The sequence below is a fragment of the Sminthopsis crassicaudata genome, chromosome 6, assembly GCF_048593235.1.
Source record: "Sminthopsis crassicaudata isolate SCR6 chromosome 6, ASM4859323v1, whole genome shotgun sequence".
Taxonomy (NCBI): domain Eukaryota; kingdom Metazoa; phylum Chordata; class Mammalia; order Dasyuromorphia; family Dasyuridae; genus Sminthopsis; species Sminthopsis crassicaudata.
The window spans coordinates 105,465,445-105,490,658 of NC_133622.1; the positions used below are offsets into that span (position 1 = coordinate 105,465,445).

A 25,214-nucleotide genomic window follows, 5' to 3' on the forward strand; every position below is an offset into this window, starting at 1 on the left:
GATGTCATTCGAAGTTTACTATCTTATAGCCAACCTGCCAGTGTTCTCCTTCCAATTTTCCTTTAAATGCTCTTGGGGTATAGAGAAAGAGAAGATCAATGAATTGGGCTTGCAACTTAAAAAGCTAGAAAAAGACCAAGTTAAAAACTCCCAATTAAATACTAAACTTAAAATTCTAAAATTAAAAATTAAAAAGAGAAATTAATAATATTGAAAGTAAAAAAAAAACTATTGAACTAATAAACTAAGAATTGGTTTTATGAAAAAACCAATAAAATAGATAAACCTGTGTATTTCCTGTGGTCATTTCTTGAATTTCAGAATTTGGACTTAAGTATTTACTGATTAACCTGGCAGCCTAAACTCTTGGCTCAATTCACTGTCAGAGCTTCTCTACCTTCTTACCAAACACCTTCCAATTATGAAGAATCCTATGCTTGAAGCACAATCTCCTGATTAGTCTAGGTTGAAATTTCAAGAAGGGTCTTCACCAATTTTTTTGGGGGAAGGGGTCTCCATCATTCTTATTTTATATCCAGCTTGATGCTCCATACCTTTTCCTACCTACTTACTAGCCTCCCTTCCCCTTTGTCTTCTCCCCATCCTCTCCTTTGTGCAGTCTGCCATTAGAATATAAACTTCTTGAGAATAGCTACTGTCTTTTTTCTTGAAGTTGTATCCTACCACTTGGATACAGTGCCTGAAATCTTATCTGTAATGTACTACAAAGGTCAGAACATAGTTTGCTATTATTTGCACCAAGCATCTATTCAATGGATTATACTTCCTTTTTAAATGTGCAATGAGATAAATGTATTTCATTTCAAAAAGGTCAACAATTAAGGAGAAAAATGAGTGAATTTTGATACAAATTTATTTTTAGAAGTGAAAAACTTCCAAACATTTTTATTATAAAAGTAATCACACAAGCATAATCAAGTACTGTTACAGTTATATAATGAATTTAAATTATGTAATTTAGAAGCATAATTTATATTCTAGTAAAAGAAAAACTAATATCTCTTGTAAGTTTGGGCTTCTTCCTCTCAGTAAAATGAAAATCACTGGATTGAAAGATTGTTGATGACTTAAGTGATGTCTATTTTAAGTAGAAATCATTAGATTTTAAGTTTTAAGTAGAAATCCAAGACTTGGATTGAAGTTGCAGGTCTGCCCTTAACCATCTATAAGTCCTCAGGCTACTTATTCAAATTGTTTTACCTCAGTTTTCTCATCTATAAAAGGGAAAACGCAGTACAATGGCTACAGCATGAGGTCCTAGGGATAGAACTCTTTATCTATGTGATCTTAGACAAATCAGACAATCTCTCTGAGCATCAGTTTCCTCCTTTGTAAAACAGGGTAGTTGGACTAGATATTCTCACCTTTGATATCCCTTTCAGCTAAATCTATGACTATATTAGAGTCTATATTTAGTAAATCCACTAAAGGTTCTAGAGAGGAATGAAATTTTGCTATTATTTCATTTGATCTATGTCTCTGAAAGAAATTTAACATGCATAGATATTCTTTAACAAAGAACCCTCCCACTGTCATATTGAATTAGGCTCATGGTATTCAATTAAAATTACCAAGGAAAAGCAGTCCTCAGATCTATCATTCACTGGCTTGGAATACAAATTAAAATGCATGGATTTTCTTAGGGGAAAAAATATAGTTCCTTAGTAAGCATGGACATGATACATGGCACCTGTTTCTTTGCTTGGAGGGTAGGATCTAAAGAGTGAGATTCAAACTCTATGGCGACCTTCCGATTGACTCTGGTAAGGATTTGCATGATTTCAAGCTTGTGAGCATACTGTTTCAGCACTTCACAAAGTGATTGGATAAACCATGAACCATACATTTTATTTCTCCAAGAAAAGTAACCTACAAAACAACAAAAAGAGTGAATTATTGAAACTGATTCCATAAATATTTATATGAAGTTACTGAGAAAATATACAAAAAACAAGTATGGATTCCAGTAGGTTTCACTGGCTATAGGAGGAAAAAACCCTCTTTGTGGCTTGGGACAGTGATATTAATGAATTGGAAAAAAAAAGTACTGTGTACTTCTTTCCATTCCTCTGTATCACTTTCTATTTTGGTAAAAAAAAATAATTCAAGTAGGATTGCCTTTGTAGGCCACCCCTCCCAGCTGTGGATCCTCCTACTCCACCTCTTTTTTAAGCACAGTATCTGAGACATGGCAAGTCCTTAATAACCTTGGTGATTTGACTCACTCAGACTTCCATTTGCTGAACTCCATTTCCAATGGAGATCAAGTAATCAAGCCAAAAACAAAAGCAATACTTTTTTTTCCCATTCCAAATAACCCTATCTTCTCCCATTCTAAGAAGCAGATTATTAGGCAATTTGGTTCCCTCAATATAATAATAGTCCATCTACTATATCAGACACACTGCTGATATTAACACAATGATAATGACCAGCAGCTCTTTGTTTATGTCAAGGTCTCCATATCTTCTTTTTTGTCATTGAGAGGCAGAATAGTGGGCAAAACAAACTACCCAGCTTGGACTCATTTCCTGCCTCAGAGGGTAGCTCGATGAGCAGGGTGCCTAAATTTCCTCATCTGTAAAATGAGGACTATACACTTTTCCCTTTCTTTACCAAAGGGATAGAAATTAGGAATATTTGATCCATAATAATACTAAATATGACCCCCCCACCCCAATTTGCCAAGAGCAGAAAGAGGTTAAATGTCTTTTCAATGGTCACTGAGCTCTTATATGGCACAGCCAGAATTTTAATTCAGGGCTTCTAATCCTTAAGAATTAAGTTGTTGTGCTACACTAGGATATTCATTTTACCATTAAAAGCATAATGATGAATGTGATAAGAGCTAAGGTCAAGGATCAATCACATACCTTATGATTATTTGAAACAACAAAATTAACTAGATCCCATTAGAATTAAAATACTGACCACAGCCTTTGCAATACTATTCTCTAATCAATTTTAATCAACTGAGTTATAACTCTTCCTTTAAGCATTAATACTAAAAAACAAACAAACAAACAAAAAACAGACTCAGTATGACTAAAAATATGCAATATTTTGATAAATACCAATTTTGCAAAACTCTTTCTTACCTGGGGCTGTAGAATATGCATACAAGAAGTCTGCCTCAACAGGTATTTTCTGGCATATTATGCCACTGTCATCACTGACATCAGTGTCATTGTCATCAGGGCCACTGTCTGCCTCAACACCATTATCCAACTCTGTGCCTCTACATGCCTAGTTAAAAGAAAAAATATGATATCTTAACACAAGAGTGATTTTTTCTTAAGATTTTGAAATTCCTTAGTATATGCTTGATAGACTTCAAAGTGTAGGTTAAAATGATTGCCTTCATTTTCTGTTTTTATCTCTCTTTATATAGAATAAAACAGGAAGGCCCTGAGCATGACCATGTGGGAGAAGGCCCCTCCCTACTAAACCAAAAAGAATTTATTTCCTTCCCAGTTATTAGTTCAGTTTTGAGGAATCCAAGGGAAAGAAATTCTTATTCATTTATAACTTGCCCCCCCAAAAAATATGATTAGACTGTGTGATGATCATCTGTTAGGATTACAAGGTGAGAACTCAGGTTGTCTAAACAATTCTCTAGTTCACACTTTTGGTTTGGGCCTTTAAGGGGAGTTTATACCTTTAAACTTCTGAGGAGGAGTTTACATATTTAAAGGAGATTACATCTTTAAAAGGAGTTCTGAAAAGGAGTTTACACAACCTTTAAAAGGAGCAAGTTCATTGGTTGAAGTAATTTTCCCACAATCCCCGGAGTTCTCACATGCCCATTCTTTGGGAGGATAAAAGAGGCAGCATTGAGCCTGGAGTGAGTCTAGTCTGGGATTGAGATTAAATGGCACAGAGGAAGAGATTTTACAGAAAAGAGATCTCCTCCCAGAGAAGGATTATAATTGAAGAGACAACAGGACCTTTACAATCAACTATGACAAACTTGGTTCCTCTTAGCAGTTCTGGCAATTCAAGGCAATCCCAATTAATTTTTGATGAAAGATGCCACTAAATCCAGAGAAAACAAAGGAGAATGAATATAAATCAACACATGCTATGTTCACTATTCTTTTCTTTTACTTGTTTCTTTTTTCTTGTGGTTTTTCCCTTTTGTTTTGAATTTTCTCTCCCAACATGATAAGGAAATGGTTGGTTTTTTTTTTTTTTTTGATGTATATGTATAACAAAAAAAATTCAATTAAAAAAAAATCTAAATTCTTGGTAACACACAGACCATTAGGTTTTGATTTTTCTAGTAATTTTTTTCCTATCAGCAACTCCCAGAATCAATGGCCAAATGTTTCAGAAAACTCTGCTCCTGACTTGATCTGACATTCTCTTTTTTCATTTTAAAGTGGGAAAGATATATACAAGTAAATCCTATGTCTTTTTATTAGAAGCATATTAAATACAAAACATAGTTATGGGAAAATAACTCTTCATACTATGTTCAAGATACATTTTTGTATTTCTGGACCTCTGATTTCATTGATATAGAGAACTCCCAGATGAGAAAACTACTTTCTCTACCAATGTAGGTTAGCATGTTAGACTTTGACAGAGCTCTGTGAAGTAAATTGATTTGCCCAGGGTCAAAAAGCCAGTGCATGTTAGGCACTTGATCTCAGAGCTCCTAGTTCCCAAGGCAGATGCTCCCTCCCTATTTTATACATAAAAGAAAATCATAAATTCCAATCTTTGTCAATAACAATTTATCTGAATTATTTAGAAGAACTTTTGAAAAAAATCAGAAGTAAATTATTTTTAGGTGATTAATTTGGTTATTAGCTTGAAATCACACAATCTCAGAGAAAAAAGGGACTTCATTATTACCTAATCTAACCTACATCTGATCAGGAATTGTGTCTATTAAATTCCTTCTAAGCAATTATTCAGTTTCCACTTAATCTCTTCCAGGGTAGCCCAGGACACCCTTGGACATGTGTATATATTCTTTAAACTGAGGTAATATTCATCTTTCTGAAAATGCTACCTACCATCCCAGATTCTGTCCTCAAAAGCTAAGCATAACAAATCTAATTTTTTTAGATGACATCCCTTTAAATACTTGAAGACAACTATACTTTCCCCATAGCACTCTAAATGTGCTCTAGCTTTTTAGAACCCCCCCCAAAAACATTGTACCTAGAAATAAATACAACCAAATATTCTCAGCCTTTAATATGTTCTCTATACCAACATATCTAAACATGATATTGGTATTTAATATACCTCACCTCTTTTAAAAAATCAGACAATTCAGGATTCTCTAGATTTATTATTGACAGGGATGGCAGAGATAAATGGAAATCAATAAACAAGTGAATTTCATTTTTATTTTATCATTCTTGGTTTAGTGGACATTTTAAATAAGGAATAGAAAAGTTCCCAAATTAAAGTGTCCTTGTCAATGAGAAAAAAAGGACTTTTAGATAATTGAAAAAGTGAATAATCAATCCCCAAAAATATTTTACCTGAACAATAAAAAGCTTTGGTTTTCCTATTAGACTGTTACATTTATCCCCTTTGAAGAAAGATGTTAATGCTTTCAGTTCAACAGGTCCATCCTTTCCAAAAATGATTCCTTCTTCACCATGACTTAGAATCACACAAACAAAACTGCTTCGTTGGCTATGATCTTCTTTAGAAACTTGGAATATGTTAAGACAAAAACAAAAATATCATTTCAGGTAAAATAATGGAAGCTTAGATTGAAACCTTATAAAGTCCTCTGGCTAGTTATGGTTTGAGGAAGTTTATACGTCAAGTATTTCCACAAAGTTAAAATGTATTCATATACAACCTTTCAAAATCTCACTTTTTATTGCCTTGGGTAATGTCTAATCATGAGAACTATCTAACTTGTTAGTCTATAATTTATTACTTGCTACTTATTACTAATTCTATAAATTATTACTTACCATTGTACATTAATTCAATAATTTCTTTGCATGTCAGATCATTTTTATTCCTGATTTCATATTTCAAGTGCTTGAAAGTATCTATGAGATGTGCTGCATCTACATCTGTACCAGCTCGAAATGGCATGCCTTAGAAAACAAAGAAAATGTTTAATTGTAGTTTCAAAATAAAACTATTGCTATGAAAGCAAATAAGCAAAGATGATGATGATAATAATAATAATAATTAGAATTTATTAAATGCCTACTATGTGGCAGGCACTATGCTAAGGACTTTATAAACATTATTTCATCAGATCCATTATTAACCCTTGGAGGTAGATGATGTTATTATGACCATAGTTAAAGAAACTAAAGTAGACAGAGGTTAAGTCATTTGCCCAAGGTCACAAACATAGTAAGTGTTTCAGTCTGAATTTTAATTCAAGTCTTCCTAACTCCATTCCCAGTGCTCAGTTTTTTGGTTTTTTTTTTGTTGTTGCTTTAATTTTTTTTAATTATACCTTTAGCTTTTTATTGACAAAACATATGCATGGGTAATTTTTTAAACACTGACCCTCCTTGCAAAAATGTCTGTTCCAACTTTTCCCCTCTTCCCCTCCATTCCTTCCCCTAGATGACAGGTTGTCCTACATGTTAAAGTATATGTTAAATACAATATATGTATATATATATATATATATATATATATATATATATATATATATATATATATATATATATATATATATATATTTATGCAGTTGTCTTGCTACACAAGAAAAATCAGATTTAGAAAGAAGGTAAAAATAACCTGAGAAGAAAAACAAAATGCAACCAAACAATAACAGAAAGAGTGTAAATGCTATGTTGTGGTCCACACTCATTTCCCAGTGTTCCTTCTCTGGGTATAGCTGATTCTATTCATTACTAATCAATTGGAACTGATTTGGATCCTCTCATTGTTGAAGATAGCCACTTCCATCAGAATTGATCCTCATATAGTATTGTTGTTGAAGTATACAACGATCTCCTGGTCCCACTCATTTCACTCAGCATCAGTTCATGTAAGTCACTCCAGGCCTTTCTGAAATCATCCTGCTGGTCATTTCTTACAAAACAATAATATTCCATAACATTCATATACCACACTTTATCCAGCCATTCTCCAACTGATGGGCATCCATTCAATTTCCAGTTTCTAGCCACTACAAAAAGGGCTGCCACAAACATTTTTAGTGCTCATCAATTTTATCATGAAGCTGTAGAATTGTTGCCCATATATCCCAAAGAGATTTTAAAGAAGGGAAAGGGACCTGTATGTGTAAGAATGTTTGCTGAGTTCTCATTATTTTCCCATTAGAAAAACCCTATAGCTACTTAGCAGTTACAATATTTTATTCCCTTCAGTGCACATTTTAACTCCTAACTATATTTAATGTTCTCTTATTATTTCCCAAGATAATAAACTGCTTTCTGTTAAGGATCAACTAATATATTTCTTTTGTATACTCAGCACTTGGCACAGAGCTAGGAACAGAGAAAATGCTCCTATTCTTTCATAGAAAGACTAGCTATTGTTCTAAATTCACATCATTTAGTGAGATACATTTCAGCTGATATTTTCATTACTAACTATTTTTTAGTAATGGCAGTATGATGATTTTAATCAAAGACCCTAGGAAAGCAATAGGATGGTGGTGGAGTCAGAACACTGAGACTCATTTCTGCCATTCACTAGCTGTAAAACCTTGACCAAACCAATCACTTAACCTCTCTGGGTCCTACTTTTCACTTCTGTAGAACAAAGGAGCTGGATTGGATGGACACTAAGGTGCCTTCAAAATAAAAAGTGCTATGTGTATAGTCTTAGCCATTTTGTAAATCATAGTTAAATAATGAAATGATACTATTTGGTGACCACCACCAAAAGATAAATCCAGATGAATCTGTAACTCTATTCATCTTCTAAATTATTTCTTAACTGTGTTTTAGTGTATGAAATTCATTCAGTTTCTGCAAGGGAGAGAGTTCAATTAAATGTCTTTCAACTCTCTATCTATGACCCTTTGATCCTTCAAAGAAAAGGCTTCAAAAAAAATCATAAGGAATCTACTTCCCATAAAACTTTTAAAGAGATGATCAGGTTTTTTTATTTAGCCACTAGCATTAGTGTTATTGTCCATTCCCAAATGCACAAGTTGTTGCATATGTTTGAAAATATTCGCTAATTATTCACTGTTTGTTATGAAATGTGGAGAAAATAACAAAACATTATGATACATACCAGTGTTTTCGTGAAAAATTTTATTATTAATGATTACACATAACCCCATTTCTGGATAATCCATTTTATAGCTGTCTGATGACAGTCTAGATTCCACAGACTTGCTACCATGGAAGATCTTTCTGCTTGGGAATGAAAGGACACATTTTGTAAATAGGAGTCTGAAAGTCATTTTTTATCTGGTTTTATGTAAAGTCTTGATAACAATTACAAGATCCAAAGAAAACAAACAAAATGTAGAAATAAGATTGAAAAACTTCTATTTAAACTATTAAGCTTAATTGAACTGATGCTTAACTATAAAAGAAAGATCACAAATACAGTAAGTCACTAACATGGAAAACTGTGTTAGTCATAGCAGAAACTAGTATATAGTAAAGAAAATGAGGGCTTTACACAAGTAGATTACCAACATTAAAATTCATGCATTTGATTTTGAAAAAGTCCTTCAGGCCCCCAAGCAAAGCAAGGAAAAATATATTAATTCAATTAAAAAAAAAAAAAATCATGGATCCAAGAAGAAAAGTACAGTAACGTGGGAATATACAGTGTTCAACATATCTCAATTGCATGTGAGATCAAGACTCTTTCACTAGTTTCGAATTTTTCCTTAACTTTATTGGCTGCTTCCGTACCTGCAAATAACATCTATGTCTGCCCCATCCTCAAGAATATCCTTCCTTTTTAGCTACACCCAGAGAAGAAACACTGGGAAGTGAATGTAAATTGTTAGCACTAATATCTGTCTGCCCAGGTTGCATGTACCTTCGGATTCTAATGTTTATTGTGCAACAAGAAAATGATATTCACACACATGTATTGTATCTAGACTATATTGTAACACATGTAAAATGTATGGGATTGTCTGTCATCGGGGGGAGGGAATAGAGGGAGTGGGGGATAATTTGGAAAAATGAATACAAGGGATAATATTATAAAAAATATATATATAATAAAAATTATTAAGTAAAAAAAAAAAAAAAAAAAGAATATCCTTCCTTTGATCAGTCCATCCATGTTAATTATTAGCCTCCACTTCCCTTTTCTTAACTTTCTGAAATCTAGCTTCAACTGAATTTAGCTCTAACCTACTAATGATCTTTTAATTGCTACATCTAATGACCTTTTAAAAATCTTCATCCTTTTTCATTGCTCTACTTCCTTCAACATTGTTAGTTCTATTGTTAGTTCTCTCTCCTAGATTTGATATCCCTTCAGTATCTTTGGCCGAATCTTCATCCAAGTTGCATTTACTAACAAACAGGGAATCCCCCAAGACTGTGTCATGGGTCCTTTTCTCTTCCTTCTCTGTACAATTTTGTTTGGTGATTTCATATTAGTAAGTAAGAAAGTACCATGCTACTTTAAAACTAACCATAGTTTTGTAGCTGGACGTGATTGCTTAATTCAACGAGTGCAACTCCCTTCTTTTACAGAGAAACAAACTGAGGCCCAGAAAAGTAAGTTATTTACATAGAGATTGTTAGAGCTAGTAAGTGCATATTTTTTCAGACTAGAAGAAGAATTTAATTTTGTGCAATTTGAGCTTGAGGTAACCAGCAAACAGTTGGAAAAACACAAGAATAGAACACTGTGGGAAGAAGCTGAGACTGGATTAGTCAACTTAAGAATCACTTTCATAGTGAAGTGAAGCTATCAAAAGCTATCAAAAAAGTGAAGTGAAAAGATAACCAGAAAGAACATCAAGGTCAGAGACTACCCAAATGAAGATAAACAGTGATATTCCCTGTCAATTTAATAGATCACATAAGCATTGCTTGTGGACATTTTAAAACTAGTTTTATTATGCTTAATACTAGTTACTAAATTTTTCAAGAGGATCCAGAATTTTTATGGTATACTTACACTCCTGAATTTTGAGTGGATTTTGAATCTACTGTAATTTCAGTATTTTCCATGGTACTTCTATCAACTAACTAAAATACACAAAAGAAAACAGAAAAGTTAATCAAAAGTATTCATAAAAACAATTGATTTTTTTTTTTTTTTACTCTGGCAGCTGGTATCTTTTTTTTTTTTTAATTCATTTTTCCAAATTATCCCCTCCTTCCCTCCACTCCCTCCCCCCATGACAGGTAATCCCATACATTTTACATGTGTTACAATATAACCTAGATACAATATATGTGTGTAAATACCATTTTCTTGTTGCACATTAATTATTAGCTTCCGAAGGTATAAGTAACCTGGGTAGATAGACAGTAGTGCTAACAATTTACATTCACTTCCCAGTGTTCCTTCTCTGGGTGTAGTTATTTCTGTCCATCATTGATCAACTGGAAGTGAGTTGGCTCTTCTTCATGTTGAAGATTTCCACTTCCATCAGAATACATCCTCATACAGTATTGTTGTTGAAGTGTATAGTGATCTTCTGGCTCTGCTCATTTCACTCAGCATCAGTTGATTTAAGTCTCTCCAGGCCTCTCTGTATTCCTCCTGCTGGTCATTTCTTACAGAGCAATAATATTCCATAAGCTTCATATACCACAATTTACCCAACCATTCTCCAACTGATGGACTTCCATTCAACTTCCAGTTTCTAGCTACAACAAAAAGAGCTGCCACAAACATTTTGGCACATACAGGTCCCTTTCCACTCTTTAGTATTTCTTTGGGATATAATCCCAATAACAGCAATGCTGGGTCAAAGGGTATGCACAGTTTGATAACTTTTTGGGCATAGTTCCAAATGGCTGGATTCTTTCACAACTCCATCAACAATGTATCAGTGTCCCAGTTTTCCCACATCCCCTCCAACATTCATCATTATTTGTTCCTGTCATCTTAGCCAAGCTGACAAGTGTGTAGTGGTATCTCAGAGTTGTCTTAATTTGCATTTCTCTGATCAGTAGTGATTTGGAACACTCTTTCATATGAGTGGAAATAGTTTCAATTTCATCATCTGAGAATTGTCTGTTCATATCCCTTGACCATTTATCAATAAAACAATTGATTTTTTAAATGTATTAATTCTTCAAGTAATTGGTCTTCTATTTTTATGTTCTTTATTTTACTGCCCTCCCCCAAGATTCTACCCCTTAGGGAGTCAACACTCTATCTAGCATAAAGGTAATACAAAATTATAGTTTGTTTTTGTTTCAAATACAACTGCTTGTGTGGGAAAGGGAGTCAACAGTGTGGGAAAGGGAATTGAAGAATATCTTCCCAGAAACAAAAAAAGTTGTCAGAGTTATCTTACAGAAATTCCATTAAAAAAAAAATTTTTAATTAATTTTTATAATTATAACATTTTCTTTGACAGTACATATTCATAGGTATTTTTTTTTTTTTACAACATTATCCGTTGTACTCCCTTCTGTTCCAAATTTTTCCCTTCTTTCCCTCCACCCCCTCCCCGAGATGGCAGGCATTCCCATACATATTAAATATTTTATAGTATATCCTAGGTAGAAATTCCCTTTTTTAAAAAAATATACGCTGTAATAATATAGAAATCAAAAAGAAAAGCCTGTTATAAAGTTCACTTTACTATCCCTCAAAAAAAAGGAAACTATAAGGTATAAACCTAAAAAAGCATTTCCACAAGTACCCTGTGTTTTAAGCAATATTAACATCCCTTGGTCTGGCAGTGGAATCCTGGACTTTTTAGGGACCCTTAATTTCTCATTAACCCCAGACAATTAAGAGAGAAAGTGCTAACCTGCCTCAGAAGAGGGGTTTTCCTCAACAGAAGATATCTTATATCAATTAAATCCCAACTCATCCCCAAAAACCCTCAAATTAAACCCCTTATCTGATTAAGGAACAAGCAGCTCTAAGTATTTCTCTTCAAATGCCACTCCTTTTTTTTGTTTGTTTTTGATGTATTGATAAAAGTCAGTGGTAAAATACTGGATCTATACCCTATCCATAGTTAGAGACTTTCAATGAAAAGTATTACAAATATCTTTTACCTGATCTTACCAGCATTTTTCCACAGAATAATCAGCACTCTACATAGAAGATCAGGGTTAATTAATAAACTAAGCATTACCTCATCTATATATCACCAAAGGGAAAGAGAACTTCCTTATCTGCTGAATTGAATATGCATTTATTTAGGAATATTGATCTCATCATGAAAGGCTTGAGGGTAAATCTATTAGAAACACTTGCTATAGCTCTCTTTGTAGTGGCCAGAAATTGGAAACTAAGTGGATACCTATCAATTGGAGAATGGCTGAATAAATTGTGGTATATGAATATTATGGGAATATTATTGTTCTATAAGAAATGACCAGCAGGATGATTTCAGAAAGGCCTGGAGAGACTTACATCAACTGATGCTGAGTGAAATGACTAGGACCAGGAGATCATAGTATACTTCAACAACAATACTATATGATGCTCAATTCTGATGGATGTGGTCATTTTCAACAATAAGATGAACCAAATCAGTTTCATTAGAGCAGTAATGAACTGAACCAGCTACACCCAGCAAAAGAACTCTGGGAGATGACTATGAACCATTACATAGAATTCCCAATTCCTCTATTTTTGTCCACTTGTATTTTTTATTTCCTTCACAGGCTAATTGCATACTATCTCAAAGTCCAATTCTTTTTGTACAGCAAAACAAATGTTTGGACAAGAATACATATATTGTACTTAATTTATACGTTAACATATTTAACATGTATTGGTCAACCTGCCATCTGGGGGGAGGGGGGAAAGGAGAGGAAAAATTGGAACAAAAGGTTTGGCAATTGTCAATGCTGTAAAATTACACATGCATATATCTGGTAAATAAAAACTATAATTAAGTTTTAAAAAAAAGAAACCCTTGTTGCTGGAACTCTGTCTTTCCAGAAATCAGCAAGAGTCAGGATCACTAAACGTCTTTATTCTAGATCTTTACCTTCGCCTCCCATGCCCGGTCACGAGTGCAAGTGAGCGTGAGTTCCACCACCCAAGTTTCTCTTGCTCCTCCCACACACGTCACTTCCCCCTCTTTGTCTCACCAATCAAGTCAGCACAGAACAGCTGGGGAGGGTCAACCTTAAACAAGTTAATAGGGAACCGTCCAATTGGCAATTAGTCTCACGTGCTTCACCATCCAAGTGCATTGCTCAGTTCTAGCCCTTTACATCTCCCGCTTTCTTTTGTTTTAGACCACAGGAGGTCGCGCCATCCCTGACCTTTCAGGGAGATGAGAACCCCAAAAAGGACGTGATCACGCCCCCCCTGACTTCTCAGGAGGGGAGATGAAAGCACTAAAAAGGAGATAATCACGCCCTCCCTGACATCTCAGGAAGGGAGATGAGAAGCACCAAAGAGAAGTGGGGATTTGCTAGCGGGTTTCTGGATTGAAGGGCCTTATTAGAGACAAGTATGCACAAACCCATCAGCATGGGAGTTATTACACAAGCACATAGCAATAACGCAGAGGCTATTAGTGGTGACTCTCCCCACAATCAGTGCAGACTCGATGTGGTGTAACAAACAGGAATTGTACATGCAAATAGTGACATAACAAACAATATAAATCAACATGGTATTGTAAGAGATTTCCAGAAGTCCTAGAAGGAGGGTATGTAGACACCAGACACACATACCCCTTCTTCAGCAACCAAGAAATAGTCCAAAACCAATCTATTGTCCATTGCTTCACTGTTAGGGAATCCAATGATCCCCACAAGTTTTTGAAATCCCACATCAGTCTTTTTATATGTTAGGGAATCCAATGATCCCCACAAGTTTTTGAAGTCCAGCAACAGTCTTATGATGCCTCAGAGAATCCAATGATTCCTGAGGACTTTTCAGTCCTACAATAGTCTTATGTCTCAGAGAATCCAATGATTCCTGAGGACTTTCAGTCCTACAATAGTCTTATGATGTCTCAGAGAATCCAATGATTCCTGAGGATTTCAGTCCTACAATAGTCTTATGATGTCTCAGAGAATCCAATGATTCCTGAGACTTTCAAGTCCTACAATAGTCTTATGATGTCTCAGAGAATCCAATGATTCCTGAGACTTTCAAGTCCTACAATAGTCTTATGATGTCTCAGAGAATCCAATGATTTCTGAGGATTTTCAAGTCCAACAGTTTTTGATGTCCATGGGTCAAACGCCATAACTGCCAGGTTCTTTCAGTGGTGGGCACAGTCAGCAACAGAACCACCCGATGTTTCTTGGGCCTTCTCCTTCGTTTCAAGGGTCTGCTCTGTCTCTCTCCGATGGACAAGGCGAATACGGCTCGTTGGCACCCATCTGATTCCTTCTCCATCTGTAGAGATACAAGCAAACCCTCTCCCCCAAGCAGTTAACCTATCTGGTCCCTTCCATTCACCACTTTCTGGGTCTCTCCACATCACTTGGCGATTATCTAAAGACAGTGGAGCTGCTCGCACTGGACACTGCCCTTCCGGTGAGTTATAAAACCTGTCTGCTGGAGCCAGTGCATCTTTGTCAAAAATTAAAAAATTAATGGTATAGAGAACTAAATTTAGAAGTTCTCTAGGGTTACCCGTGGCTCCCCCTTTCTTTTGTTTTTGGAGGAGTGTCTTAATATCTCTGTTTCTTCTCTCTACTATTGCCTGCCCTTGAGGATTAAAGGGTATGCCCGTGGTGTGTAAAATCTTATACTGTGCACAAAAGTGTGTAAAATGTTTAGATGTATATGCAGGTCCATTGTCTGTTTTTATTGCTTGTGGCACGCCCATAATTGCAAATGCTTGTATAAGGAATTCAGTGACCACTCGGGCTGTCTCTTTTGCTGCTGGTATTGCAAATGTGAATCCTGAAAAGGTGTCTACCACGACATGGATAAAAGATAGACGACCAAAAGATTTATAATGGGTCACATCCATTTGCCAAATTTCATTAGGTCTCAAACCACGAGGGTTCTTCCCTGGAGGGAGTGTAGGAGCATGGAAAGGAAGGCAAGCTGTACAGGCTTTTACTATGCTCCTAGCTTCTTCTCTTGTTATTCCAAACTGCAAACGTAAAGCTCGGGCAGCCTGATGATATTTAGAATGAGACTCTTGTGCTTCTTGAAATAAAGGAGTACTGGCCAGCATGGTTAGAAGGCTATCTGCCTTTGAATTACCATCAAAAATAGGACCTGGAAGTCCACTATGGGAATGGACATGCAAAATATAAATCTTACCTGGATGCTTTCTCACTTGCTCTTGAAGCTCTTTAAAGAGCTGATATATATTGGAGGCTACAAATTTTATTTGGGCTGTGGCAATTCTTTGAACCACACCTACTGAATAGGCTGAATCAGATATTATATTTATGTCTCCCGGATAATAAGCAAGAGCTAGAATGATTGCATACAATTCATTCTGCTGAGTGGACTGAAAAGGAGTTCTGATTACTCTCTTTATAGTTAAGTCACGAGAATACACAGCGCAAATATTATGTTTGGATGCATCTGTAAAGATAGTTGGTCCTTTAAGAGGAACTTTAGAAACCTTTTCTTCAAGAATCCATTGCCAATTATGTAGCAGTCTGGTTATCTTTAATGGAGACCCGTGTGCAAAATTTGGAGCCATGGCTAATAAAATTTGCCACTCTGGGATGGTTTCGCAGCACACATTAACTTGTGCATTAGTATAAAAGGTATATATCTTATCAGGTCTTGTCCCAGATAATTGTACTGCTCGTTTAATGGCCTTTAATAAAATTCTAGCCACAAGCACTGGGTAAGGAATAAGGCTTTGTTCTGGTTGTGCTGGGAGGTTCACCCACTCTATCACACTGTCTCCTTGATGAAGGACTGCTGTGGGGGCCTCTTGTGTAGCAAAAACTGATATTTCCAAGGGTTTTTGAGTGACTCTTTCAACCACATTGGATAAAGCCAGTTCAACTTGTCTCAAAGCCTCTTGAGCTTCTTTTGTAAGCTGGCGTGGTGAATTTAAAGCACTGTCTCCCCTTAAAATGTCATATAATGGTTGCAATTGACAGGTAGTCAAGCCTAGCACGGGACGCATCCATTGGATATCTCCTATCAATTTCTGGAAGTCATTTAAGGTGTTTAGCTTCTCTGTTCTTAAGGAGAGTTTTTGTACTGTAAGCACCTTAGGATATACTTCATATCCTAAATATTGAAAAGGAGCATGTCTTTGAATCTTTTCTGGAGCTATGTGCAATTTATAATTCCTTAGTGTTTCTATGGTTTTTTGTAGACATGCTTCTAACATTTGTTCCTCAGGTGCACATCCCAATATATCATCCATGTAATGTAATAACATTACTTTTGGAAATGCTTTTCTTACTGGACTAAGAGCAGCAGCAACATACATTTGACACATAGTAGGGCTGTTTTTCATTCCCTGTGGCAAAACTGTCCATTCATATCTTTTATAAGGCTCAGCTAAGTTAACGCTGGGCACTGAAAAGGCAAATCTTTTCATATCCTCCTTATCTAGAGGGATAGAATAGAAACAATCCTTTATGTCTATAACCCACAGAGGCCATTCTCTAGGCAACTGAGTAGGAGATGGAAGTCCAGGTTGAAGAGTTCCCATAGTTTCCATCTGTTCATTTACCTTTCTTAAATCAGTCAACATCCTCCATTTTCCAGATTTCTTTTTTACAACAAATACTGGGGAATTCCAAGGACTTAGAGAAGGTTGTAAGTGTCCTTGATCAAGTTGTTCCTGTACTATATCTAGTAAGGCCTGAATTTTATTGTTATCTAAGGGCCACTGTTCTATCCACACTGGTGTATCAGTTTTCCACTGGATAGGAACAGGTGAAAGTGTTGGCAGGCCTTCAACAGCAGCCCTGCCTAAAAAACCGAAGTACTCATTTTTAACCCTAATTGTTGTAAAATGTCTCTTCCCCACAGATTGATGGGGATTTTTTCAACTATAAAAGGAGTAAAAACTCCTGTTTCACCTTCAAATACCCATCTTAAAGGGGTAGCACTAACTTCAGCTGCTATTGATCCTCCTACCCCAGACATGTAGGTGTCTGCCTTAGTCTTTGGCCAGTGACTGGGCCAGTTGGCACCTCTAATGACTGTGCGATCTGCACCTGTGTCCACCAGTCCTTCTAATGCTATGCCATTTATATAGATGGTGAGCATAGGTCGGTCAGCTGTCACAGCTGCTGTCCAGTATATTCCTGGGTTTTTCTGCTTGGAGTCCGAACATGGGTGACTGTCACCAGGTTGCTTATTAGGAGTCTGTATCAATAAACCCGATGCTACTACTTCCCCTGGTTGATAAGTCACACATTGTCTCCCTGTGTTAGTGACTGGGATATTATCTACACATTCCCCAGTTTCCCACATCAGTGTATGAATGAACACTGTCTTGTAAGTACTCTCAGGAGGTGAAATGGTCAAGCCTACTGTGCCTGGAGGCAAGGGATCCATAGGTTGGAGAGGAACAGATTTCACCTCTCCAGGGGGTATCTCAATTGTCCCAGCTGCATACAACTCTATCCTCCCTAATTGTAGTCCCTTTCTCCCATCATGTTGCTTCCTGGCTGACTGATTGTGTAATCCCTTTCTCCCCTCAGATGGCTTCCTGGCTGATTGATCATGTCTGGGTATTGGACTTGGAGGCACTCTCTGGGTGTGGCATCGGCTGCCATCATGCCCCAAGTGTTTTTTGCTTGGGGCCCTGGAGCTGGGCCCCTCATCCCGTTTCCCTGAATCAGTCTACACTCTGAGGCCCAATGGAGTCCTCTGTTGCATTTTGGACATGGGGTTTTGGGTCTTGTTCTCCCAGCCTGTCTTCTCACTCTGTCTCTGTGCCAACATTGAGCTTTCAAATGGCCTACTTTACCGCATTGAAAGCATTGACGAGTCTCTCGGGAAACCCCTTGCCAAAAGGGATCCTGTCTCCCCATGTTGGGATCTTGGGAAGTCTGCATCATAGCCTGGCTATAAAAGGTATTTGTGCCCATTGCGGCACAGCGTCTTATGATCTCCTCTAAAGGAGCATCCTTACGTAGTCCTAGTATAATCCTTCTACAAACCTCATTGGCATTGTCTCTAGCAAGTTGCCTCACCAAAGTGTCTGTTACTTCATTTTCACCATTTGCCTGTATGACAGCTGTCTGCAAACGTGCCACAAAATCAGCAAAAGGTTCATTTGGTCCCTGTACAATTTTTGTGTAGGTCTCACCCTTGTAGTTTTTACTAGGGAGAGAAGCCCATGCTTTGATAGCAGCAGCAGCAATTTGCTCAAATGCTGTTATGGAGTAATTAATCTGTACCAAAGCGTCTGCATAAGAACCTATACCCATTAGTAGGTCATAGGTGATGGAAGTATTAGCTGCATTTTGACTATTTTGTTGGGCTTGAATTCTACAGAGCTCAGTAAATTCAGAAAGCCACAACAAATTTTGTCCAGGTTCTAAGCACACTTTTGCAATGACTTTCCAGTCACTAGGGGTTAAGGTTTCATAAGCCAAATTGTGTATTAACATTTTAACATAATCTGATGTAGCCCCAAAGACAGTGCAAGATTTTTTCAGGTTTTTAAGGACATCCATATTAAAAGGAGCATATCTTCTACTCTCTTGACCTGCAGAATTACGCTGTTGAATCACGGGAAAAATTTGAAGTTTGAAATCATTATCTACTTCTTTTCCATTTTCAATTGCTTCAATAAGCCCTCTTTCTAATCTAGTTACAGGAGTGGGCAGTTGTTGGGAGGGGGGGCTCTGTGTGGGAGGAGGGGGGGGCGCTGATGAGGTCACCGCCCCTCCCACTACTCCTCCTCCCTCCGTCCCTGAAGGTGGAGTGGATGTGGGCTGATCAATAATCTGCTCTCTAGGTGGGGTTGAAATTTCTTCAGGACAATCAGAGTCTACACCCTCAGATTCCTCATTCAAATCCCCTTGCCCTCTGGCAATGTCCTGAGTTTGCCTATCTTCTATCTTTTGTTCCTCACGCTTCCTTCTCTGAGCCTTTTTAGAACTCTTCCTTCTTCTAAACTCTTCTTGATAGCTTAAGTCTAATAGAATCAAGTTGTATAGGTAAAATACCTCTGGGAAAATTTGACAATTCCCATTTTTTGAGTAAAATTCTTTCATTTCAAGTCCCACTAGCTTCCATTTATCTATACGTAGTTTTTCTTCATTTAAGAACCAAGGGGACGTGCGAATCAATGAGTGTATGAGATTATTCATTTGTGGGATGGGAACAAGTAAACTTTTCTCATCAATTATCTTAATTATATCCTCTATAGCATTGCTAGATGAGGCAGGGGCTGGGGTTGGAGCAGGGTCAGCTGAGGCCCAGGATTTACCTAACATCTGCCCCATCTCAGTTACTAGAGATTGCTGATTTAGTCCTTAACAAGGTAAGTTCCTTATTTCTATTAGAATACTCACCTAATCTCCTGGTCACAGGAGGACTTCGGTGGAAGTAGGGTGCCAGCCACACGTTGGACGCCAAATGCTGGAACTCTGTCTTTCCAGAAATCAGCAAGAGTCAGGATCACTAAACGTCTTTATTCTAGATCTTTACCTTCGCCTCCCATGCCCGGTCACGAGTGCAAGTGAGCGTGAGTTCCACCACCCAAGTTTCTCTTGCTCCTCCCACACACGTCACTTCCCCCTCTTTGTCTCACCAATCAAGTCAGCACAGAACAGCTGGGGAGGGTCAACCTTAAACAAGTTAATAGGGAACCGTCCAATTGGCAATTAGTCTCACGTGCTTCACCATCCAAGTGCATTGCTCAGTTCTAGCCCTTTACACTTGTTATTTTTCAAAAAGTTTATATCATTTATCAGAAGAAATAATAAAGAGAAATAAGGCAAATGATTAAATGATTTAACATTTCTGTGTCTGCTCTGAGTGATCAGCTAGTAAAGATATTTCAATTAGTACTATATCTTCCTTTGAAGTTATAATGATTGATAGTAATTTTTAGAAATTAGTATAAGCAAAAGCAGTTTTGAAGAAACTCATCAGATAAAGTTGACTAGGCATAACTAATTTTTTTTCTTTTTTTTATTAATTTTATAATTATAATTTTTTTGGACAGTACATATGCATGGGTAATTTTTTTTTTTACAACATTATCCCTTGCATTCACTTTTCCAAATTTTCCCCTCCCTCCCTCCCTCCCTCTACTCCTTCCCCTAGATGACAGGCAATCCCATACATTTTACATGTGTTTACACTATATCCTAGATACAATATATGTGTGTAAAACCAAATTTCTTATTGCTTGGTAAGAATTGGATTCCGAAGGTATAAGTTACCTGGGTAGAAAGACAATAGTTAGGCATAACTAATTGAAGAATGTAAAATCTAAAAATGATATACAAGTATACAATGCTTCCTGTACATGAGCACTAACATTTATAATTGAAGATCACTTTTATTACACCTTTTATACCCTCTATGGCCATTTATTGCAGTAATGTCATGTGGAATTAACAATAAAGAGAATATAATCCTCAGGAAGAAATTCAAATCAGAGCAAAGTACTGTGTGGAGCAAGTATGAAGTAAGGATATGGTGAATAACTTACAGCAATGTTAAATTCCTTTTCTATATTCTATCTTCTCTAGGTCTCTGTGACCTGCATAGGTATGTTCAATGTTTAGGCTACTAATTGTTTAGTTTTTGAGATATATGATGACATTCAATTAACTGGTGGGGAAGGGGGGGGGCATCTATCTCTTAATGTTCCCCAAACTCATGATGTAATCTTTTTGCAATTATTCCTATAAAAACTGTATATCTTCCCTTAGTTCTTTAGCCTTTCTACCGTGAGCTTTCTTTCTTTCCCTCCTTATGGTGGAATTGCTCATTCTCATGAGAATTTGTTAAATAAACAACTTTTCTGCTTTTTACTTCGAGAGGTCTCTGAGAAGTCATTTTTGGATAGGATTTTCTATCCCTCACAGTACCAAGACAGACAGTGAGTAAACTACAAAGTTTAAATCAAATCTGCACACACTAGTATGAATATAACAAAGAATTTGAGAATGTGGGAGAGGAAGATCATCATCAACTGGAGAACAATGAAATCAGGGAAAGTTTTCAGGAATATAGCACATGGCATGATAATAGCTAGCATTTACATAGTATCTTATGGTTTACAAGGTATATCATAAGTAGGTAGGTGGGAACACATATTTTCACATTTGTTTTGGATGTTAATCTCATACATTCAGAACCACCAAGGGACTCAGAAAGGCAAAATTAATGTCATGGATTTAAATGGACTGGGTCTAGGATCTTTCAGAATCAGTGTTATTTCAATCAATATTCCAAAGTAACATTGTGGGATCACATCTTTCTACTATGAGACCTACAGAAAGGGTCTCAGAAATCTCTAGGTGTCTGAATTTCATTCTTTTGAATGGTCAGAGGGACTAAAGAAAATTACCATCTTTTCCCTCATGCTAATCAGATAGCACTTAAAAATTCTTTTCAACACATTGTGAGATATGGATGATTATCAACTCAGTTTGTATATTACTCGGTTCTTATCCTGGAGAAGGTGCCATTGTCAGCTATATTTTTCATGCTATTTTTATCATGGATCACATCAAGAAAAATACAGAGCTTTAGAAAAAAAAAGTTATTTATTATAACTCTAGGGAAAAGCAGCATAGTGAGCTCTGAACTTGGGTTCAGGAGAAAAAAAATCAAATACCTGCATTACAAAATTTACTAATATCTAGACCCTGGGCTAAATCACTAAGTACCTTTAAGCCTCAATAGCAATCTCTACAAAATGGTGATAATATCAGTCATTAAGTCATGGGATCATGCATCTAGAACTGGAAGGGACATGGATTCTAAACTTTTCATTTTATGGTTAAGGAAAAGACCGCCCAGGAAGTTAAAGCCCGAGGTCTCACAGATGTAGTAAGGAGAAATAGGTTTTGAACCATAATCTTATAACTTAAAATCCAGCAGTTTTCTACTGTACCATATTGATATTATTAATATCAACATATAACTCCCATTAAAATAAGGTTAAGTAATATTGTGTTGACATTGATATTAATATTGATATTCTTAGCTATGAATATTATATTTACCTGGCATCTTTCATCCAGGATTAATCTAATAAGCAACTAATCATTCCATATCATTTAGAAAAATATTATGCTGGGGCAGCTAAGAGGCGCAGTGGATAGAGCACCAGCCCTGAAGTCTGGAGGACTTGAATTCAAATGTGGCCTCAGACACTTAACACTTCCTGGTTGTGTGACTCTGGGTAAGTCACTTAACCCCAAGTTTTTTTTTTCTTTTTTAACTAATTAATTTAATTTTTACAAAAAATTTATGCACAGGTAATTTTCCAGCATTGACAATTGCTAAACCTTTTGTTCCAACTTTTCTCCTCCTTCCCCCTTCCCCCAGATGGCAGGTTGACCAATACTGTTACATATGTTAAAGTATAAATTAAATACAATATATGTGTACATGTCCAAACAGTTATTTTGTTGTATAAAAAAAATCAGACTTTGAAACAATGCCTGTGAAGGAAATCAAAAATGCGGGCGGACAAAAACAGAGGGATTGGGAATTCTATGTAGTGCACTTAACCCCAAGTTCAAGTTGAGTTCCCTTTAGAAAACAGAGGTCCAGTCACAGACAAAACTTGAACCCAAAATCTACGATTTCAGGGGCTCCTGCTCTGAGGTTCCAGGTTGGTAATTGCGGCACTTACCGCAGAAGTAGCCAAATCGAGATTCGCCTCCGCTCCACCACAGTAAGTACAAGGAATAAGAGTAATATCTAGTCTAGGAGAAGGCTAATCCCCGAAGAGTGAGACTAAGTCCCGCCCCAGTTTTCCTATCCAGGCAGGTGTTAGGGAACACCCTTCCTCTTTGAGGGAGGAGCTACACTCGGCCCTACTTTACCTGCTTTTCTCAAGAAGGGGAGACCCCACCCCCAATCTTAAATTCCAACAGAGGCCCCGCCTACTCCTAGTCCTCTCTTCACACATCCCTACCCAGACGGGCTTAAATTCCACCCCCTCAACCGCGAGTGACAAATTCCCGGGGAAACAGTTTAAGCCCCGCCCCTTTGCGCCACCGAGCTAAGCCACACCTCTGCTCCCTCCCGCCACGCCTCTGTAGAGAGAGAGAGCTAATCTCCATCCTGGGCGCCGTAGTTGGACTTTTTTAGGTTGGAGCCGTCGGAATTTAGAACGGTCTGCGCTGACAGCCGAGGAGGCGGCTGGTCCTTCACTGCAACAGCTCCACCTCCTCCCATTTCTCTGTGTGAAGTGAGGGCGAGCTGCTGCCAAAGGCTGGTTGGCCCGCAAAGGGATGGGGAGCTGGTGGGGTCCGCGGCTGGAAGAGGGAGGGGGTACGAGCGGCGCCGCGGGGGGGAAGCCTGCGAGGCTTCAGGGCCGCCGCCCGGCGCGGACCAACGGACCCTGTATATTTCTCCGAGCCTCAGTTTCTGGAGGGGCGGAATAAAACAGCTTGAGAATCACTTCCAGACCTGTGTGTTGGGCTCTTAGTGAGTCCGTTACCCCCAGGGTAAGATGTCTTTCCCTGGCCAGTCTGCTCCGCAAGCGTTTTTTAGCGCCTGACAAGTCTAGGCTGGGGTGGAAGCCCTATTGGGCTGCCCAGCCCCTCTCAGCTCGGTGACAGCCTCACTCCCCGCCCCGTCCAGTGAAGATTTCTGAGCTGCAAGGTGGCATTTAAAGCAGTTTGGTTTTCCAATAAGGGCAGAATTTAATTTAAAAAAAAATTATTACGCACTTACCTTGTTTGTATACAAATGGAGAACTACATATAAAATAAAAATTGGGGTGGTCTAGGTAGCAATTCCTAATTCTAAACAAACATGTGACAAATTCACAATGGCCCTTTTCTTTGCCAAAAGGGACATTTATTTAGAAGAGGTTGCAGATAAAATGAAGAGGGAAAATAGGTACAAGGAGTGGTAAATATGAAATAGATTTGGGAGAGCAATAGGATTATAAAGGAAAGGAGTTTGGAAGAATCCATTAAAATAATATGCCATGAGGTGTGAGTATGCCATTGATTGGCAAGCTATAAAGGAGTGTAGCATCCTAAGAGTTAGTTTCCTATAACAAGGAGAAAAACACCAAGAGGCTTGGTGGAGGCCGAGAGGAAAGACCCCAAGAGGCAGAACTCTGGGGCAGGCAAACCCAAAGGGAGTTCAGCAAAGATGGTGTAGAGCAGTGGTCCTCAAACTTTTTAAAGTAGGTGACTAGTTCACTGTCCCTCAGACTGTGGGAGGGCCAGACTATGGTAAAAACAAAACCTCACACTCCGTCTCTGCCCCTCAGCCCATTTGCCATAACCCTTCCGGCCGCATAAACGTCCTCAGCAGGCCGCATCTGGCCCTCAAGCAGCAGTTTGAGAACCCCTGCAGTAGATCATGGGCAAATTTATTGGGACAATATAACCTCAGGGGAGGAGGAGAAGTTCCAAGGAAGCTAGCTCGGAGAAAGGGATCAAGGAGAAGGGACGGAGTACATCTGACTGCCGGGGCCAATACCTGTCTACAGATATGTTAATATCTCAAAGGTTAACATCCCAGAGTATGGAGGAATACATTATAAAGGCTGATAAAGAATTGTACCTGAATGGACTTCTTCCAGATATGGGAAGAGAATAAATCCAAAGTCCACATCAATTTCAGAGGGAGGGCACTAAGATTAAGAACGGGGAAGGGCTTCTTGTAGAACTTTTTCCAGAGTTTAGTCTTAAGACAAAGAGGTTGTATCCCTGCTTTTATTCCTCCTCAAGTTGGCAGACATGCTGGGGAGCTACATTTAGTATTGAGCTGGGGTGGGTTTAGGTAGCTGGGATTATAAAAACAAAAACCACAAATCGGGATGGGGATGAGTAATCAGTGTTTAATTGGGTTTGATCTTTGGTCCTTTGGGCTGGGCTTTTTCTTGGAATTCTAATCAAGTTAGCCAGTGGGTTGGGTTAGTTTTAGAGATTACATTTCTTCTTCTGGGAAAGGGGAGCAGAAGGTTCCCATGGGCTCGTTGGTTCAATAGAGGACAACAAGAGGTAGTCTGAAAGTTG

At 37.6% G+C, this 25,214-nt stretch overlaps 1 protein-coding gene across 3 annotated transcripts; it reads right to left on the reverse strand.

The window, feature by feature from the left end:
* Positions 1–856: 856 nt before the first annotated feature.
* LOC141548047 (caspase-3-like) lies at positions 857–24,914 on the reverse strand. Of its 3 annotated transcripts, none has more exons than XM_074276819.1 (7): positions 24,760–24,914; positions 10,102–10,172; positions 8,236–8,357; positions 5,970–6,098; positions 5,523–5,698; positions 3,120–3,267; positions 857–1,890 (listed from the first exon to the last, which is right to left on the reverse strand). In XM_074276819.1, the coding sequence occupies exons 1-7, from the start codon at positions 24,808–24,810 to the stop codon at positions 1,661–1,663; spliced, it is 927 nt and encodes a 308-aa protein (XP_074132920.1). In that variant the 5' UTR covers positions 24,811–24,914; the 3' UTR covers positions 857–1,660. The 3 variants fall into 3 exon arrangements, with proteins under 3 accessions (XP_074132920.1, XP_074132921.1, XP_074132922.1); XM_074276820.1 differs by lacking the exon at positions 24,760–24,914 and adding an exon at positions 22,865–23,122; XM_074276821.1 differs by lacking the exons at positions 10,102–10,172; positions 24,760–24,914 and adding an exon at positions 22,865–23,121.
* Positions 24,915–25,214: the final 300 nt, after the last annotated feature.

Coding starts and splice junctions, on each gene's coding strand:
- LOC141548047 (XM_074276819.1), bottom strand. CDS start 24,810: ATGTGGACTTTGGATTTATTCTCTTCCCATATCTGGAAGAAGTCCATT. Junction 6,099..8,235: donor AATTTTTCACGAAAACACTG/GTATGTATCATA, acceptor TTGTTTTCTAAG/GCATGCCATTTCGAGCTGGT. Junction 5,699..5,969: donor TATTGAATTAATGTACAATG/GTAAGTAATAAT, acceptor ACATATTCCAAG/TTTCTAAAGAAGATCATAGC.